This window comes from Anopheles coustani, chromosome 2, assembly GCF_943734705.1.
Source record: "Anopheles coustani chromosome 2, idAnoCousDA_361_x.2, whole genome shotgun sequence".
Lineage (NCBI taxonomy): Eukaryota > Metazoa > Arthropoda > Insecta > Diptera > Culicidae > Anopheles > Anopheles coustani.
This window is the reverse complement of record NC_071289.1, coordinates 91,013,564-91,033,518: the sequence shown is the minus strand read 5'-3', so window position 1 is coordinate 91,033,518 and position 19,955 is coordinate 91,013,564. Positions and strand designations below refer to the sequence as shown.

General features: G+C 48.1%; 1 protein-coding gene across 1 annotated transcript; it reads left to right on the top strand.

Annotated features, from left to right (window-relative positions):
* The first annotated feature begins 4,067 nt into the window (after window positions 1-4,067).
* LOC131266838 (zinc finger protein rotund) lies at window positions 4,068-19,062 on the top strand. Its single transcript, XM_058269495.1, has 6 exons — window positions 4,068-4,151; window positions 10,592-10,816; window positions 10,950-11,066; window positions 12,138-12,176; window positions 12,304-14,857; window positions 14,939-19,062. The coding sequence occupies exons 2-6, from the start codon at window positions 10,604-10,606 to the stop codon at window positions 15,460-15,462; spliced, it is 3,447 nt and encodes a 1,148-aa protein (XP_058125478.1). The 5' UTR covers window positions 4,068-4,151; window positions 10,592-10,603; the 3' UTR covers window positions 15,463-19,062.
* The last annotated feature ends 893 nt before the right edge of the window (window positions 19,063-19,955 follow it).

Genomic DNA, 19,955 nt, shown 5'->3' with positions numbered 1-19,955 from the left:
TTCCTCGTTGTGGACGTATTTTTATGCTGTTTCTATCTCGGAAGGGCAAACGTACCGATAGAGCAAAACTTTCGATAAACTCAAACAACCACCACCAAAGTGCAGCTGGCTATGAGAGCAAGTATGTATATCGATTTTAAATAAACAATTTTGTCACAAAGTTTAGATCGCTTTTACGCAACATTATTCTATTTTAAAACAAATTGGTGTTTGTCAACTTCGATCGTCCATGTCGCAATCATTTTCGGAAAAACTCCTCTGGAAAAATCGGGACCAAAACCGGACCTGCCAGAACATTACACCGCCCTTCGGGTCGGGGCGGGTGTGAGAAAATCGATAATTTCCATTTTACATCCACTCCCAGCCACCCAGGCCCCCCACCGTTCGCGCGAATATTTACTTTCCAATTGCGTCGTGGTGTGCAGGAACGAGCCCTGTGTGTGTGTGTGTGTAGAGTGTGCATACATGGAGTCGGTTGGGACGACAGTAATGGAGCAGCCTGGTGGTTCACGACGAAAACAAACCATTTATGGGCTGGCGACGAGCGAGAGCGAGTGCTGCATTCGCACTGCGCACTAGTAGTGGTGTCTAGTATGAAAGTAAGAAGAGTTTCCTCTTGCGTCCTTCCCCCACGCCCTATTTAACCCCCCGTTATTTACTTCCGGGGTGTTTCTTCGGTGTGTTTTCGCTTTCAGCAACCACCTTCGCCGTAAATGCATCCACCATGCATCGGGTTTTTGCCTTCCACGATTGGGATTGTGCATTTTATGAGTTGGTATTTCTGTTTTTTTTTCCCCCACACTCGCTCGGCGTTCGGTTCACGTGTCCGGGGAGGGTGGAGCGCCGGGTGACATCGGACGGGCGGGGGGCTCAATTCGCGTGGCACTAGAGCTTCACATCAAATGCCAAGGCTTCCACAGCATTCCTGGCTTATCGGCGACCCGAAAGGTTAGAGGTTTGATGGGAGATGTTTTCCTTTTTTTTCTTCTTCTTCTTTGGTATGATTTTGCGTTAATTGAGAACGCCAATCACGCTTCCAGTTCGTTAACTGATGTGATTGTTTGATTAGACTTTGGCTGTGGCGTTTGCTGATAGGGATCTGCAATTTATTTGATGCTCGCAAGTGATGTTGGTTTTGTAATTTTGAAAGGAATATTTCATGTGAGTTTTTTCATTCCTACAAAACACTCCACATCACCGATTATGTAACTATCGCACTCGCTACTTTGTTGGAGTTGCACAAATAACCGGGCGCCCCCAGGGCCTTTATAGACCATCAACAACACACAATGTCGTCGGCAGTCAATGTTTTTAAAAGCGAATCCCATTTATCTTTCGTTTGCTACCTTCAATAAACTGTCCTTCAGTGAAATAACATTTGCCCGCCAACGATAAACGGCCCGATATAATTTCCTCCGCGTTCAGCGAGCCAACACGTGCGGGGGTAAGTGATGTAACGGGTGTTCCAGATCTCGCCCAGACCGGGGGATGATAATCGACCGCGATGTCGATGCGATATTCCACGTGCGGTTTCGTTTTTGAATAAACAAGTCAACCGGGCGGCAGAACCAAATCAATCTGTTTGTTAATTCGATGCAGAGGGGCGGGAAAAAAACAACACTAAACCCCGGTGTCCAGGCCTCGCTGGCCGCCCTCGAAACACTCACGACACACGCGCGAAACCCCTTACGGCGACCACTTGAGCTCCAGGGTCGACTGCCACGCGCCAATCCAACGATCGACGACGCGACGTCGGGTCGTTCTGGAGAGAGCGGGTTCATCCGCGGGGTGTCCGCAGGTCCGGCTGGAACGCGTGGGGCTGCATTGTGCAAGATACGGCAGCACCTACAAACACACAAACACACAAGAATTGCGCTGTCCATGCGCGGGAGGTTCAAAAGTAGCCGGAATGTAACTGCATTGCAAGCGGGACGGAGGAGAGAACTGGTGCTGAGGGAATGAGATGATGGGTGCGCGCCAAACAAATGCAAAGGTCATCCATCAACGTTGATGAATATGTGTGTGTGTGCTCACGCGTGTCATTTGCTTGTTTTTCTGTCGCCCTTTTTCCGGAAACGATCAAGTTTGTCTCTGCTTTCAAGAGCAATTTGATAAACGAACAATTAAAGTAATATAAAATTGTTCAATACATTATCATTAGCGACAAATAGTATTCAAAAACTATGATTCTTTTTTCAAGAGCCTTTTTGACATCGCAACTTTCTCGACCTCGCTAGGGAAATATACTCCAAACGAAAGTAACGAGTGAGATTTATGACATCGTCTTGATCACTCTGAAATAGACAAGCTGCACGGGATGGTTCTAATCAGCCATTGTGCGCAACCCGCACATACACACACACACACACACACACACCATTTGTAAACGCTCGGCGACGATCGCGAACCCCGCTAATGACATTCGACGATCACGTGTAGGTCGATGGAAAACGTGATCACATCCGCCAGAGACGTCGCCAATCAAGCGCTCGTGGCACAGTTGACGGTGTGTGTGTGTGTGTGGAAGAGCGCGCATCCATTTCCTTATTGTTGGTACGATTGTTTACCTTCCCGAGCGGCAGGAAGGGTGGAAAGCAGGGGTGAGTGCAGACGATGCAACCCTCTGATGCAATGGTCGGGAATGGAGCAAAATATTTACTTTCGCTTGTTCTCGCGCGAGCATTTGCGGACGGTTCCAAGGCTACTGGAGTGGCGATTGGCGCTGATACGAGCGACTCGAGTGGTCCAGCTCGTTCGCCATTATCATCAAAGGAGGGGGGGGGGGGGGGGGGGGGCATAGGCTATCAGTGCGGCGAGTGCCGATGGGGACGCCCCATTAGTTTTGGTGCTTTGTGTGCCGCGATAAGCGTCCGGTGGCGAGTTTTCTTTATACTGTTTCGCGATTCTCGGAAACCCGTTGCGTTTCCCGCCTCGACACAAAGGTAAGAAAGGGTGTTTTTGGGGAGATCACCCGTGGAAGAGAGTAGTTATAGATTATATTAGAAACGCTCGACGTTGACATTGGCGGAACGGAATCAAAACGGCGAGCGATGGTGGTGATGCACTTCGGCGCATCACTTGTGCACTGGTGAGGGTGATGCACACGCGCCTAATGCGCTCGATGAGGACACGCCACTCACTCGATAATGGAGCCACTAACCGGCTGCAAGGGTGGAACGTTTTTTTCTTCTCTCTGTTTACACTAAGTCAATAGAAAATAAATAAACTAAACTAGTTGATTCACGGCGAGCCCGAAGAGGCGCGCTTGTGCCTTCCGAGCAAAAGTGAAACCGAAGGGCGGTCGAGCTACTCAAGTACCTCGCGGTGTGTGTGGACAGGGTTGTGATTTCCTGTGGTCAACGATTAGTCAAACATATTTCTAATATGCTCCAACCCACGGGACGTTGTTTGAGAGAAAGGTACAGAATTCGTTTCAGCTAGTCTCTAGTGAGCTCAAACTTGGGACGAAGGGAACAAAACATACTCAAACCGGGAGCACAATCCGGGATAGACACCGGCACTCACGGCACTCGCGATCCAGAAGGGCGCGAGCTCGATCGTTGCAACGGGAACGGGCGATCAGTTGCGTTGCAGTTTCAGTAGATGCAAGACAGATATATCTTGGGAGGATTTGAAATCGGAAGCCCTTAACATTTTTCGTGTGAATTATAAAAGAAGCAGGTGCCAACTATCTAGTGCGGTCGTTAGTGCCATCATATAGTTCTATTTATATAGTTCTACCCTGTTCCCGGTTTGCGATGTCTCGCAGGACACACGTCGGACTCAAATTTTCCCAGCAGTTCGGTTGAGAATGTAGAAACGAAAACGGCTCATGCAAGACGTGTATCGACAGTGAAAGTGACTCACGGCCGCCGCACACTGATCAACCGACAGCCGCCCAATCACCAAGCAATTCTACGACGTAAAACCATTGCGTCATACCAGCTGAACCATAGGGCGGCTAAGCGGCAAAGGGCTGCCTCCCCCCCCCCGCCCCTTTCCTTGCCATCGTGTCGCGAACTCTATCACCCTCAATGAGTCCACCGGCGACCGCTGGAGAACTTACATCGCCATCCACCAGCCAGAGCGGAACAAATATTCGCACGGAGATACTGAAAGGTGTGCGATTCGCACCTTCAGCCAGGTCCAAGGTCAGTTGAGCGCTGGGGCCGGGAAAACCGGGGGGGGTGGGCGCCAAAGGCACTCGAGCAACGATATCATCACTGTGTCGGCGTAAGCTTTTTTTTTCCTCTACCGGTGACCACGGGACTCGAACGATACGGAAAACGATTTCCACTGTCACGTGTAGGCCTGCAATCGTTTATTGTGTTGAAAATGTTGTGTGGGCAATTTATACCCAACGTTCAATCGCAGAAAACATCGGAAGTATTATTTACGCTTTGCATTTGACATAGATTTTTAAACATGTTGACTCCTAAGCCATTTTTGTGCATTTTTTAACGAACACTAATACTTGTTTATAAAACAAATTTGATTGTTATTACAAAGCTACTCAAAGACTATTTTTTGCAATAAGTATAGCGTACTGTTATGTTTTTATGGTGGCTCAATGAATATATTCCTGTCAACGTAAAAGATCTTTGAAAGTAATGGTTTGAAAAATATCAATTTTATCAAGTTTGTTTGTTTGATTTGTTATTTTATTTTTACTGTATTTAATTTCTTCTACAAGAAAACTCTAAAATAAATTAAAATTAATTTTATGTAAAGGAATCGTAATCCAAACACTCCAGATCGGATTTGGTAAAACGTTGAAGTGAAAGGCTGGGCGCCTCCATCTGTTATTCATTCTGGAAAAAAATCATTTGAAAGACATTGTTTATTAATTTCAATTTGTTCAGGGTCGCGTTGAACGATAAATTCCATATTTAGTGCCCCATCGGTGCCAACGGTCAAAGCAAGCCGTCGGTGCATCGTATCCAACTAACTAATATCTACACTTGCACTTCCCTAGCGCGCTTTGGCAAACACACCAAGCGACGGTGACGCGGGTTCTAGAGTGCAGCGTAGTCGAAACCTACACATTCGCACGATAGCACATCTTCCCTTCCACCCTTCCCCCCCTCCGATCGTTTATGTAAACTTAGATTAGGGGAGCAACCGTCCGTCTAAACTATCGGGGGTGCAACGGCTTGACTTCGCGTAAACGGCGGCTTTAACCTTGCGCCTAATAATAACCTATAAAATCGGCCGACGCAGGAAGTTGAGGTAGGCCGGTCGGTGGGGTATGCGTCGGATGCGGTGGTCAACGTCTGTATGCAAGCTGGTGGAATGGGATAGTTTTTGGGGCGGGTTTCGGGGTGTTTTTCCTTCCTTCGATCTGGGAGCGTGCGTTGTGGGATGAAACATCTTCACATTAGCACGAAGTAATAACTAATACAGCCTAAATGTGTTGGCATGATGCGGCCATAAAAATCGTATGAACGTGTCTGAGCTGGTTAATTTACGAAAATGATTCATTTGAGTTATCGACAATCTGTTGAATGCATAATTTATTAGGTTAAAATTACAGTTTTTCAAAATTTGATTTAAATAAAGACAGATCGATTCCTACCGGACAGGCACACAAACTTTTCGAAAACTTCCGTTTTGGCAGGTGAAAAGCATTGGCGACCCGCGCTGGCGCCGTGTGTGCGTGCGTGTGGTGGTGGTGACCAGATTGCATGTAAAGTTTGGCCCGCTCCCGAGCCGCTCAGTTTATCGAAGCATCTCGATTAGTTCGGGCGCGAAACGGTCGGACGAAGCGCAGATACCGATGCGAACCGGTTAGCCGGCGGACGGGCAAATGGTGCATTTTCACACGGCATTCCGATAGTTAATTGCTTTTGTCGCCTCTCGTTGGCAGAAGGAAGGTGCGTCGGTGCAACAATCGAACGTTACAACGGTCGATTTGAACTGCACGTTTTCGGAAGGTTTCCCGACCGTGCCAAACGTGACGTTTTTGTGTGTGCAGTGAATTCTATAGTTGAAGTGAAGAAAAGTTTTACATGTACATAAGAAAATGGTAAGATTGTGAAGATTTCTGTGTATTTTTAGTGGTTAATATGATTAATTTCTGATTGAAGAAACTGCAGCGAAGAGTACATTTATAACGGCAGGAGTAAAACTTCATATACGTTGCAAAATTGTTACAGCAAAAGTTTAAGTATACCCTAAAATAATTATTAAAAATCCCTTGGAACATCTATACAAAGTAATGGAACCATCACAATTTTCGTTGATTGAAAAAAGAGCTAAGACAATCAAGTTTTCCATTTTGTTTTGGGTGGAATCTAATTTCTTAGAATTTTACTTATTGTTGTAATGCCAATTACAAACAGGAGATAAAATTTCAAGATCCTAATAAAGGGATAGGATTACGAAAATTTATTACGTCAGTAAAAATTAAACTCGTTTTGAAAATTTTCGAAAATCATAGTCCTTTTTCCTCCAACACACAACTAATCCGAGCACTCATTAAGCTGCAATCGCTTCCTTCAACGGCCGACACTTTCCGTATTTTTCTTGGCAAACCGTCAACCGTCCATCCAACCGCTCGTTCATCATTTCCTCAGCCCTTTCAACACTCTCCTTCTCACATGATTCAATCGTTAACCTTCACTTTTCACTGCCAGTACTGTTCCGCCATCATATATCTGTCATTCCCGGTTCGCGCGCGGGGAAGCTGCCTCCCGAGTGAACGCACTTGGCTTCGGCGAAGAAAAACCTAAGGGGAAAGAAAACTACCCACCGCTTTCCGCATGGGAAGAGGTGTGTTCCGGGAGGGGCGCGGGACACAGTGCACTGAAAAGTTGCAAACTTGAGAGCGGTCATTCAACGATAGTTGCAAACGCTAACCTTGATCGTACCGATCGGTTGGTGCGATGATCTGTGATCGCCGGGGTAGTTTTTGGCATACGTGACCAAGATGGCCGAAATATTCACGCACACGAACGCACACAGAGACAGCATCCACGGTAAAATCCTCCCACTTACCCCTGTGTGGTGATCTTTTCGAACGGAATGAACGAACGGTTAGGAATTTTCGGCACGAAGGTTTTTCCTGTTTGGCTGCAGTTTTCGCTGCATCCTCAGAGGTGCATCCGAGGGGGGTAAGGTGCTTGTCTACCTACTGTTGCTCCCTCTCTCTCTCACTTACGCCTCTACCTTCTCGTCGTTCATCCTGCAGTTCATACCAGAGAAAAAAGGAGAGTGAAAGACACGATGTGAACTAAAAATAAACTAATGAAAGTTTATTAAGAATTTCAATTGCCAATAGGTCCCGAACCATCTACCCATCCACCCCCTCACCACCCGGGTTGGATGTTTGTGATTTGTGCATCGACGCTGGTCAGTTACACGCCAGACACGGACTCGCGCGTCACCCCGTGGGACGAAAACATCCTAAGCGAAAGCGATGTTGGGGTCGTGAGTTCGAGCAACGAGTATTTTGAGACCGAAAAAAAAAATTAAAAAAAACAAGCCAACTAGATGACAGAGCACCGCAACAATGGATGCCACAAAGTTTGGGAATTGAGATTTTCGTCTGTAGCATACAAGATATTCACAAAGGAAACCTGTCAGGATGTCATTTTGTTTGTAGCTTTTTGGTTGATCGATGTTGTCCTAATGGATTATTTCGTATTAAAATTATGCTTGAGTGAGAGCCGATATCGGTTGGGAAAATCATCACCAAGTGAGAGTGAAGTCGTGAAAATTGGATTTCCCTGTCTTTTAGAACACGACCGCACTTCCTCGTGCTTTCTCGCTCTATATAGTGTTCAAGGAAATGAAATGGGGCCTCGTAGATCCTTCTCTAGCATTCACTCTCCCACTCTCTCTATCTCTCTCTCTTTGGAGATACTTTCCGGACTCTCAAATAGAATCCTTTCGTAACATAATGGATGCTGCATCAAAAGTCATCATGTTCTTTCCGTTTCATTTCCCAAATTGGGACGGCATCGGTGGAAAGAGATATCGAATCCCTATCGCTTTCCTACTCCCTCGCCGCTGGAGTAAAGGATAAGGACAGCTGATGCGCTTGTCGGCAGGATGCTGCTGCATCCCGAACCTATCCCAACCGTGTGCTCGATGCGCCAAACCGCTTTCCCCGGTTCGGTGGAACGCCAGAACGGGACGGCACGTCACGAACGGCGAAAGCGAAAGAAAGCGAATGAGAGCAAATGAAAAGTGAACATCCACACGCATCGACGCGCTGGTGGGTTGGTGGGAAAGGACACGAGCGCGGTGGAAAACTGGGTCAGTAGAGGACTCTCGGTTCGGGCTGTCGGTCGGTTTCGGTCTCGTGGAGTCTGGAAGCGCTGGCCGCTTTCGACGTTCCGTCAAAATGAGAGCAAGATTTTACACCCACCCACCGAAGACTCGTGGATGTTCGGGAAAGGAGGGAGGAGGAGTCGGAAGAGGTGCTCGATCGATAGCGTCACGATGCAGTTTTAAAGTCTCACTTCCTTGGTGACAAGGACGCTGGCTTCTTCCCTCCGGTCGCTCCTGTTCCTCGCGCCGGCTTCTCGCTCTCTCTCTCTGGGACACTTCTTTTCCTCGGTGAGTGGGATGCAAGGATGCTGACTTCCGGTGCTGTGTGTTTTTTTTCCCTCCATCGGGGCTTCTGCACAGCTCCACGGTGCATTCGTGTCCATTGTTCACCGAAGCACCGACAGACACCGCACGGCTTCTACGCAATGTACTCTCGAGTATTTAGTTTAAAAAAAAACCCGTCTTTCATTGAGCTCGGAAGCGTGTAGGCGAGTGAGTGAAAGCACCAGGAAGGAATCGCAGAACACAGTTGACAGTTGTCTTATTGCTGCAATGCGTGTATACTCGCGCTGGCTTAATGGCGTTTCTCCTCGTTGAAAGTTTGAACATTGCGTATCTGTCTAGTTTTGTGTTCAACTGTGGAAAACTACCTTCCAATCGCGTTTGAGCTGTTCGGTTCGCGAACAGGATAACGAACACCACGGCGCCTCCAAATCGTGTTACGTGTTCCCTCATTTGTGTCCTCTCAAAATCACAGTCAAAGAAAACGGATTTGCCTGTTAGCGCAACATAGAAGCCTCCATGTAAAGGTCCTCCCGGTGGGTATTGTGTTAGTGCTTGCAACTGCAGTATGTTGCGTAAGTGAGGTGGCTTTGATGTGTCCCTTTTATTTTATGACACACTCAACCGCTTGCTACGACTTCCAGCAAATGCCACCACGATAAAAAAAAAGCTGATGGAGTACGAAACCTGCAACAACCAACCATGCGGCTCCACCTTGACCGTGTGCCCATGTGCTTGGGTCTGTGTGCTTGTGTGTGTGTGTGTTGTGGCAGCGAAAGGGAGAGGTCGAGTCTCGGCAGGAGGTTTAATTTTGCATGACCTTTGGTATTTCACTTTCATTCCGCTTTTTTCCCCGGATGTGGTGTAAATCAACGCCTACATGGACGTCGGGAAAGGGGGGTTTCTTGTGCGGGAAAAGATAACAATGGAACATGCAATAGGTCAATATGTCAAATACATAAGTTGTCTAAGTCCAAAGCAAGTTCTTTCATTTTGGTTTAGAGACTAACAAACAGCAATTCCTTTTTCATAAACAAAAGAAACGACTAATACCAACCCCATTTTAATGAAAACTCGACGCAGAAATAACTAATCCGGCCCCAAAAAGGACAACCCGTCTTCTAATCGATAAATTACGATTTTAAGCTGTCACGTTCGCAAAGGAAAGCACTGGTGAAAAGTGTGTCTGCCCATACTGCGCACATTCCCGACCACCGACAACACACAATGGTGGGTTGGAAAACTGCATTTTCTAGACTGACCGAAATGGAACCTGCTGGGGGGGGCTTGGAAAAGGAGCGCAAAGGATGGAAAGAAAGGAAGAACCGACACACACACGGCGAGAAAAGCGTACACCTTCGCGGCCGTTTCTCGTTGTGTGTGGCATACGCGCTCCCCCCCTCCTCAGGTTCGACGGTGCAACGGGGTTGCACATTAGGGGGATTGCATAACCCACCCCACTAAGTCTCCGTCCTCTCGCCTCCTCCTTCTTCCCTTTTTTTCCTGCGCATGTTTTCCCTCTTCTGGCGGACCGTCGCGTTTGGTTCTCGCTCTCGCAAAATGGGTGACGAATATTTTGCTCTCGCTTTTCCCATGTGCATGTGTGTATGTGCGAGACAGTGATGACGAGCTGACCTTGAGTCTGCTTCTCACCCCCTTTATCCTCCACCCTCGGGAGGATGGACGAGGGGGGAACTAGGACTCCACCGGGCTTCGGACATCCGCAGCGCGGACATGCTCATCGCCATCCTTTCATCCTTTCACTGGCACTTCACCTTGAGACAACAAAGACCACACAACCGTGTGTGTGTGTGCGTGTGTGTGCATTATTTTCCTACCCTTCGTTGCGCTGGATTTCCACTATCGGCCAGTTTAGGTGGCGGCACGATGATGCGCACATGTGGGAGAAGTGCATATGAATATTGGAGCCCTGGATTGGGGCTTTTGTAATCGATCCTTACCCGATGACGCCGCCGTTTCCCCCCCCATAGTACACTGATTAACCTTTCGCCTGCTTCCATTTCTTCCGCAACAGCAACTAAGCAACATGTCTGGAGTGAATCCCCCTCGGAGTGTGACGCCGAACGCGCAGCAGGACTACGATGTTACGCGTATGCGAGAGGAAGACTTCGAGCGGCTGGCCGTCTACATCGTGCCGGATATGCCCTGCGAGAAGGGCGTACCGGGGCGGGCGGAGAAAACCCTACCCCGCAGCCTGACGCTTAAGCCCTCGCTCGTCCTTTCAACGCCCACTTCCACGGTACGTCATGAAATGGGAAATGGGGAAAGCTGCCTCCTCTAGCTGCCAGCCAACGTCAGGTCGATAGAAACGCTCTAACACAATTTCCTGTTTTTGTTTCTCTCTGCAACCTTTCTCCAAACCCACCAAACAGACTGAAGGAGTATGGAGTACAGGCGTCATCCCTCGGGGTACCAGATTCGGACCTTTCGAGGGCGTCCGCACACCGAGCCACCCCAGCGACAAGCAGCTGTGGCGGTACTTCTGGAGGGTAAGTGTCAGTGGTTAGGGCGTAGGGAAATATTTCCATTCAGCTTCAAAGTGCCCTTAATCGTCACTGTTGGTCCCTCTCTTCTTTCTTTCACTTTGTCCCGATACAAATTTCCCTTTGGTGATGGTGTAGTTGAGCCGCATTCGAACTACTCAAGCTTCTCGTTCTTTCTGATATTCTTTTAATTTATATGCTATTGGTCCTCGAAAGATATTTAATACAATCTTAGAAACTCGTTTTCTACCCTGAACTTCAAAGAGAATCCCATTTTTCCTCGCGTGCGCTACGAAAAACGAAAGGATGCATGCGATGGTGTGCATCCCTTTGCATAACCTTCAGGCGCAAGCGATCGAACAACCTTTTTCTCATCGCATCCAAGACCTACCCCAAGTGGAAAGTTATTTTCTCTCACCCACAATGCCACGGCACAAACGTGAGAGTGCGTTTTTCCTTCTTCTGATCCATGGCTGATAGATGACTTTCTTGAGTGCGCATTTCCCCGGCAACGGCGCGCTTACTTCTTTTTCTTCACCTCTCTCGCGACGTCATATAAGGAAGCAGTTTCCCGCAAGCGAAACCGACACTCAACTTCTAGACTTGACGAAATAAAAGAAAGAGATTACTCGAATGCAGACTTGAGCCACATTATCCCCGCCAGTCGGGAGGATACAACTTTCTCCACGATGTCCCTTTGTTGTCCTGGCCTTGGATGGCTCCAAGGCAGACGGGAGTTAATATCTCACTGATGACCGTGACGGTAGTCGTCCATTGTCTCTAATGTCTGGAGACTCTAATGTCCTAAGCCCCCGGCTCATTGATTCTAGCGCTTTCTTTGTCCCTTGTCGTCTTTCGCAAGTGTAACATATCGATAACTTTAAGGTTCCAATATACTTACTTTAAGATTCCAAAATATCTTATTCTCTTTTTCTGTTCTCTATTTCTTTCTTCCATAACATCAACCTCGCTTACTCGTCTCAAAACGTGTGTACAAAACAAAAACCATTTTCTTCTAATCATCCTATGGTCGCCCTATAAACCGCTAACACATAACGAACATACCAAACTGTGCAGGTGCAGGAATTGCGACACGTCTCCTATGGGAATATCAAGGTATATATATATGCTCCTTTGTACAGTATGTCTTTCCGTTTACCTTGGTGAACTGAATAACCCTAGTTTAGTTAATTTCGTTCTCGTATGTCTAACCCCCCGCCTGTTGTTTCGTTCCGTTCGGTAGATATTTAAGGACAGTGATTTCTACTACCTGGATGGTTCGGACACGACGCAGTCGAACTGGATGAGGTATGTGGCGTCCGCGTACAGCTTCGCGGTGATGAACCTGGTCGCCTGCCAGCACCAGGAGCACATCTACTTCTACACGATACGCGACATCATGCCGAACGAGGAGCTGATGGTGTGGTACTGCCGGGACTTTGCCAAGCGGCTCGGCTACGACATCGATCCGGAGCGTGCCACCTACTCGATCTGCCGCGAGGAGGTCGTGAAGAAGACGTACAAGCAGCCCGTTCCGCCCGAGGTTGCCTACAACCACGTGAAGCACGTGATGGGCCTCTACCTGCCAGCGATGGTGCGCAGTACGCCAACGCCCAGTCCATCTCCTCCGGCGCCGACCCAGACGGTACTGGTGCCGCCCTCCTCCACGCAAGCCAAGCACCATCAGCCGCATCACAACCACTACCAACATCAGACGGTTCTCCGGGAGCCCCGGGGAGGGCAGGTGGTCAAGGGGGAACCGGTGCGTGACCGGTCCCCGATTCGGGTCATGATCCGCGGCGAACAGAGTCCGGTGCGGGCGGAGAGCGCAAAAGAGGAGACGATCGATGCCGATTCTCCGATCTCGCAGACGAAAGAGGCGGCCTACGAGCACCAGCTCACGCCGAACGATGGTTCGGTGCGATCGGATGAGGGCTACCACAGCAACGGATACCACGAGGATGGCTTTACGCCTCCGGAGGACTCGAGCGACAGCGAGAGCGAGCACAACTACGTGCTGGACTGCTCGAAGAAGGCGATCGAGCCGAAGGAGACGAGCGTCGGGCATAAGGTGAGCACAACCGAGCCATCGAGCGACAAGAACGAGTACCGCAAGGTCAAGATGAAGATGCCGCTGAAGTACGAGTTCAAGCACAACAGCAAGCACTTCAAGGTAGAGCAGGAGCGCGAAGCGGAAACGACTGGTAGCGAGCGGGAGGCGGAGGCGGAAGTGGAAGCGGGAGTCGTCACACCAGCCACAAGCACCGTCATCGTGCTGGACACGACCCCATCCGGCCCGCCCGTTGTAGTCCCCCTTACCAAGAGTTACTATGAGGCGGAACCTTCGACATCGCCTCCGGTGGCACCTTCCTTCATCCGCTATACACCGCCTAGCTCGAGCATCCTTGAGACGATTCTCACGGGAGCAGGAGGTACCGGGAGAGCGCCACCGTCGGCCGATGATCCACACCGCCGCCAACCGAACGCTACACCTCCTCCGACGTCGCCCACCGAGATGGCGTACTCGTACAAGAAGTCCCAGCGCTATGGGACGGCCTGCAGCCCGGACTCGAGTTCGCAGAACCCCGCCGTGGAGCCACCGACACCGCATGCCCCCGCTAGCCCTACCCCACGATCTCAGGTGATACAGGAACCGAAGGAAGCCGACATGGACCACCATGTGGACCACCATCACCATCTGCACCATCTCGGGCATCACCACAGCCAGCATCACGTGCTGCATGCGCACCACGGCTTCCACGAGGCAGATCCTCGTCCATCCTCGCCGTCACCCTCGCCTCTGGTGTACGCCGGAGAGCACCATCCTCATCATCTGCACCAGCACCACCTGCACCCGTACGAGTCGCCAGTGCAGACGAGCTATGGAAGTATTTACCCGACGTCCGGAGGAAGTGTGATTAACACCGCATCCAGCTCCACCTATAGCCCGCCCCTGAACGGTGGCCATTACGAGAGACTGACGACCACGACGGCGACGACAGCGAGTGCGACCTCCGCTAATAGTACTCCACCGCACCATGGAGGTATGCGCTCGACATCCCCGGGAAGCCAACAGTCGGGAGGTTACGTGCAACTGCAGTCCAAGGGTCAGCTACCGCTGGGACATCCTCTGATGCAACCGCTGACTCCACTGACGACGACGCACCTATCCTCACCCGGGCGTACCGTGTCTCCGCCCAGTAGTCTCAGTCCGGATGGAGGTTCGTACTCACGAAGCGGTAGCCCGATGAGCCCGGGAAGTCCAAACTCTCGCGGCTACCGAAGCCTACCGTATCCTCTGCGTAAGCGCGATGGCAAGATGCACTACGAGTGTAACGTGTGCAGTAAGACGTTCGGGCAGCTATCGAACCTGAAAGTGCACCTGAGGACACACTCGGGCGAGCGTCCGTTCAAGTGCAACGTCTGCACGAAGTCGTTCACGCAGCTGGCGCACCTGCAGAAGCATCACCTGGTGCACACGGGCGAGAAGCCGCACCAGTGCGACATCTGCAAGAAGCGATTCTCGTCCACCTCGAACCTGAAGACCCACCTGCGGCTGCACAGTGGCCAGAAGCCGTACGCGTGCGATCTCTGCCCGCAGAAGTTCACCCAGTTCGTGCACCTGAAGCTGCACAAGCGCCTACACACCAACGACCGGCCGTACGTGTGCCAGGGCTGTGACAAGAAGTACATCAGCGCGTCCGGACTGCGCACCCACTGGAAGACGACCAGCTGCAAGCCGAACAACCTCGAGGAGGAGCTGGCGATGGCCGCGGCCGCCACATCCGAGTGTCTCGGTAGGTCCCCTTATAGCGAACGGTATTTAACGGCTGAGATTGTGATAACTTCAAGCTTCCTCCCTTTTTCCCCCCGATTAGATAAGGATGGCCAGCCGGATGGTGAAGGTGGACGCGAGTTCTACGATGTGCACCTACCTTCACAGCATCCCGCGGGTGACATGTCCCCGGCTCAGCTGCGTCACCACGGATCACCCAACGGCGTACCACCATCACCTCACCAGCAGCATCAGCAACCGTCTCCCGGTGGTCCACCGCCTCACCATCCCCACGCACACCACCTCTCCGGCCACCATCACCCCGAGCAGGTGATACACAAGGTGTCGGCGGGCAAAATCCACCCAACGGCGGGCTCCAACAACAACAACAATAACAACAACAACACCCCGAACATCACCAACCACAACCTGCCTCCCCACCATCACCTGCACTACGGCGCGGCCCATCACGGAGTGTCGGCGACCAACGGCACGGCTGGGGCGCCAACTCCGGCACCCGCCTCGGTCACGTCCCAGCAGCAGCAGCAGCAACAACCACACGAGCCCACCACGAGCCGACCGAGCGTGATCGAGTCCAGCCAGCCGATGGTGATCGAGTGCACGTAGCCGCCGGCCATCGCCAACGCCGCATCCAGTGTGATACGAACGTCTCGCCCGGGAGGTCTCGGAACCGACCTGAACTGAGCAGAGTGGGAGTCCGAGCAAGTGGGGATTGCATAAGAAGATTGATTTGTTATTCACCCGATGGGAGACGAAGGTCGGAGGTATGCCGATCTTCACCGGAAGAATAACCTACTATTAAGCTGTTAGATGTACTATTAAGTGGTCTTAAGAACTTAACTTATCCGTTAGTCTGTATCTGTTGAATTCGCACCGATGGAGTCGTACGGTCCCCTCCTGTAAATAATGGCTATATATCATCCGCCGGAAAAACTCGCCCCAAGCGGTACCGGCGGAACATCGAATATGTGATCAAAATTGTTTCCGGTTTATTGTATTGTGTTTGTGCGGGGGAAGAAGATGAGAAGAAAACGAAGAAACCACACACGCATAAGCTTGACTATTGGTGAGCAGCAACATTGATGCGACTGACTGTATGTGAGGGTCATGGAAGAACCCGGAAGAGTGCATGGGATGCGTGTATGCGGGCAAGTGAACACGAACCTAACCTATATGAGGTGAATTAAAAAAGGAGAAATCGAAACGCATCAAAGATCAAAATTGAAGTCTGATAGAATAGGGATTATTAGATTGTTCGCTCGTGTTTTTTGTTTTTTGTTTCACTCCGCGTTTAGAACGGACTGGCTAGCGGCCAACAACAGACTGATATAGTTTCCTTATCAACCCTTATCCCTCTCGCAAACTCACACGCACGTACACGAACGGTTTGGAGATATGACGAGGTTTGCTTTTGTCCCGTCCTGGAGATCACACTTTAGGACGCAGGGAATCTTGAGAACGGAGGACTGAAGGAAATAAAAAAGAACAACAAGTACTGTTTAGAGCAAACAAATGTTATGATTAAATTATTTAACACAGAGGAAAAACAGTTGAATCACGACTATATGTTCTGGTTCCTGGATTTTTGGTGTACATTTTTAGTTTTTCGAAAACGAAAAACTGAGTAGGAATTATGATCGAAAAACTTTATTACAAACTAAAAGGTAGAAACACACCCACGGGTACACTTAACACACAAATTCACAAAATATACAATGTTCGCTAGACGAACAAGATAGGGAGGGATAGAAAAAAAGAGAGAGAGAGAGAGAGAGAAAAAAGAGAAAGAGAAAGACAGCGGATGTAATTAAAAATTACAATTAACAAGTTAGCTGAAGATCGGTGCTTTTTGAAAGCCGGCGGCTTCCGGGAGGCTCGTGCTTTTCTCGGACCGCCGGACTAATACTATTACTCAGAGTTAAGATTTACATGAATAAAATAATTAAAAACTGAAACATTAAACGAAACATACTAATCTTAAACCGTGCGCGGTGGCAACCGCAAGACGGAACCAGATAAATTAAAGGCCAAGAAAAATACGAATAAAAGGGTGCTATGAGAGGTAAGGGAGCAATGAGCTATAAAAGGAGAAAAACAAAACAAAACATATTAAAACAAACATAAAAAAGAAATATCTCTGACGAGAGTGGAGAACAATTTGAACGCAACATTACAGAACAAGTAAATAAAGAAAAGAAGTTTATATTTTAAAAACCAGTAACATAAGATACAGGACTAATTAGCAAGAAGAAACACTTTTCAGTAGTGAACAGTTGGTGGTAAACTACCCGGGACTGGAAAATTAAGGTGCATAAAGTTATAAATCATAATGAACATGCGAGGTAAACAGTAAAGCGAGCTACATTTGTTGAGCAATCAATTGCCGAAAGTGGCCAAATCACATCCTTTACACACGCATGTGTATTGATTTTACTGTGCCGACATGGAGTTTGTTTTGTAAACGACACACACACGTTTCCATTTGAAACATTGGCTGCGTGTTGAGGGTTAGAGTTCATCAGTTCACGCAACACTTGATCGTCGGTACAAACTATTTGCAATATGGAAGATGACGGGGGACGAAAGTAAACGAAAGGTCGAATCCAATCCAGCCCACACAATCAAGCCTCCAAACAGAGTGAAGTGGTTTACATTTTATTTAATTTGATGATGCAATATAACGATCGATTGCTTCCGCCATCGTTAGACTGACTGCCCGACGAGGATCATGGCGTTGTTTATTTTCTTGTTTTTGTTTTACACCACCAACAATCCTTGGTCGCCCTTGTACAAACCTCTCTATCTCTTGCCCACAAAGAGGATGGAACACTTCTCAACTAAGTGATAAACGTTTTACTATTGATTTTGCGATATTGCGATGGAAAAAAGAAGAATGAGAAGGCATCTCGAGGCTGGAGCTGCAAGCGTCAACTCAAGTCGTGCTTACAGTTTCGAACTATTTTTTTTTTCCTCTTTTTTGTTTGTTTTGTTTCTCGTTGTATCTTGTTCGTTTTTTCGTGTTTAGTTTTATAGTACCCTAGGCTTAAGTCTGCAATAGTCTCGTCCACAACCCTGGCGGCTGAATTGCTTGGCCGTGAGGCGAGCAGGACCAAGACCATAACAGGATATTCTACGATGAGTAAGGAGGGCGCAGTGTTGCGTAAAGTAATAGTTATAATAAAACATTTAAAGCGAAACAGTAACAACAACACAGACTATCAGACGAACACGCGTTCGTGTACGTGCGTTTAATATTTAACGAGCAGTTAATGCATCCAATCGGCAAAGAATGTCTAACCAGGGCGTGGTGAACAACAAAAAAAAAAACAAAATGGCGTCAGATGTCCTGCTTATTAACTAACTATTGATTTTCTCTGTTTGCTGTGCGATGGACAACGATCGGGATCTCTCCATCGCAGGGGTGAGATCCGAGCAAATTGACTGATTAATTGAATTAGAGCATTAATTTTATCCCACTTTTAAGTTGCACCAAGAGTGGCAGGAGCGAAGGCACGAGCCTTCCGTTTAGATTGTTTGCTTAATCACCTGAAGCTACTCTTCAAGCAGGCATTTTAATTCGTTTAGTATTGGTGGGTAGAAGTCTCCGGCTTTTTTTCTCCGACCCTTCGGAGGCTTGGGATAAATGATTGAAAGACAACGCGTATTTTTATCATTTAGAATGGAGATACAGCAAACTTTACGAATGGAACCGCAACCGAGTGGAATATTAGTGCAGTAGTTGATAGGTGATTACTGCAAACGCGCAGCTTAGCAACTAGATACTAGGGCCGCATTTGAGAAAAAAGAAAGCAAATGATAAGAAAGGAGGATTCAAACAAAAACAAACATACGATATACGCACGCGTTCCGCACTGAACATGTATAGAGCGATGGAACGGAGGCGCGTTGCTGCGTTCCGCGTGCAGGATACGTACGATGTCTATGCGAAAAAAAATTGTAAGAAAATCCCGTGCGAGGAAAAAAACACAGTCGAAGAGAGCGGTGAGACGAACGCTACCTAACTGATAATAATTTAAACAAGAACATACGACATAAGTACCGACTACGATTACGCTAAGGTAAAATGCTAGTGAACGAGTGACGGGCAATGGTCGTGCTGAAATGCGGGACGACCATCGCATCTGTGTGAATGGGAACCGAGTGGAATTCTTTATAAAAATACAGAAAATCTTTATTGAAATACCTTGCTTACATACGCACTTTCTCGAAATGATATAAAATATCCGAAACGCTTGCAATTAGAATTGCGGTAGATTTAATAAAAAAACGAACCGGATTTAGTTTTTACATTACAATATAGAATTATAATTTACACAAATCCGTTGCATAGTGTAAAAATTATTTTTTAAATTTTATTTAAACATGAAATATTTCGTTACATTGCAATTTGTGCATACAGATGGCGCTAGCGAGTTTAACGCGCTTGGAAAAACATCGCCTGTCGTGCATAACATCGCGAAAGGATGTGTTGTTTCATAAAGGATGTGCATAAAAATGTAAAGTAAAAAACAAACAAAAGAAAAATAGGATCATAACTAACATCCAAAGAAATCCCATGATAGTTTGGAATCATTTTAACAAATTAAAACTACCATACCGACAGAATACCAAGACTGATTGATGGTTGGTTAATCCATATGGGAATTAAATTTACCAAACTTATTCATTTTGAAACAAAGTGAAAATTTGTCAACTATATAAATCGCACCCACACGATTCTTTAGCTTCAGAACTTTCAACGGAACACATATTCAAAGTCAGACAAAATCTACAGTGCCAACCACCATTCTGTTTGCTTCCAGTGCTCCCTACATTCGTCAACCATTCGTTCCACCCTCCGCCTGTGAGCTCCGGGGACTGTTTGCATCCTTTTAAAACTCCCTTTTCTAGCACGGATCGCTGCAGTGCGTGTACACGACCGGGATGCATTCGCCGGTTCACGGTTTTCCCCTACCGAAATCGACACAGAAACGCATCGAACAGGAAAAAACAATGAGGGTGAGATGAAAACGCACCCCGAGGGGTCCGAGGGCGAAACTTGACGTTCGAACAGGAGTTGAATTTGGTTGTTCACTAGC

Coding starts and splice junctions, on each gene's coding strand:
- LOC131266838 (XM_058269495.1), top strand. CDS start 10,604: ATGTCTGGAGTGAATCCCCCTCGGAGTGTGACGCCGAACGCGCAGCAG. Junction 11,067..12,137: donor TGTGGCGGTACTTCTGGAGG/GTAAGTGTCAGT, acceptor CAAACTGTGCAG/GTGCAGGAATTGCGACACGT. Junction 14,858..14,938: donor CGCCACATCCGAGTGTCTCG/GTAGGTCCCCTT, acceptor CCCCCCGATTAG/ATAAGGATGGCCAGCCGGAT.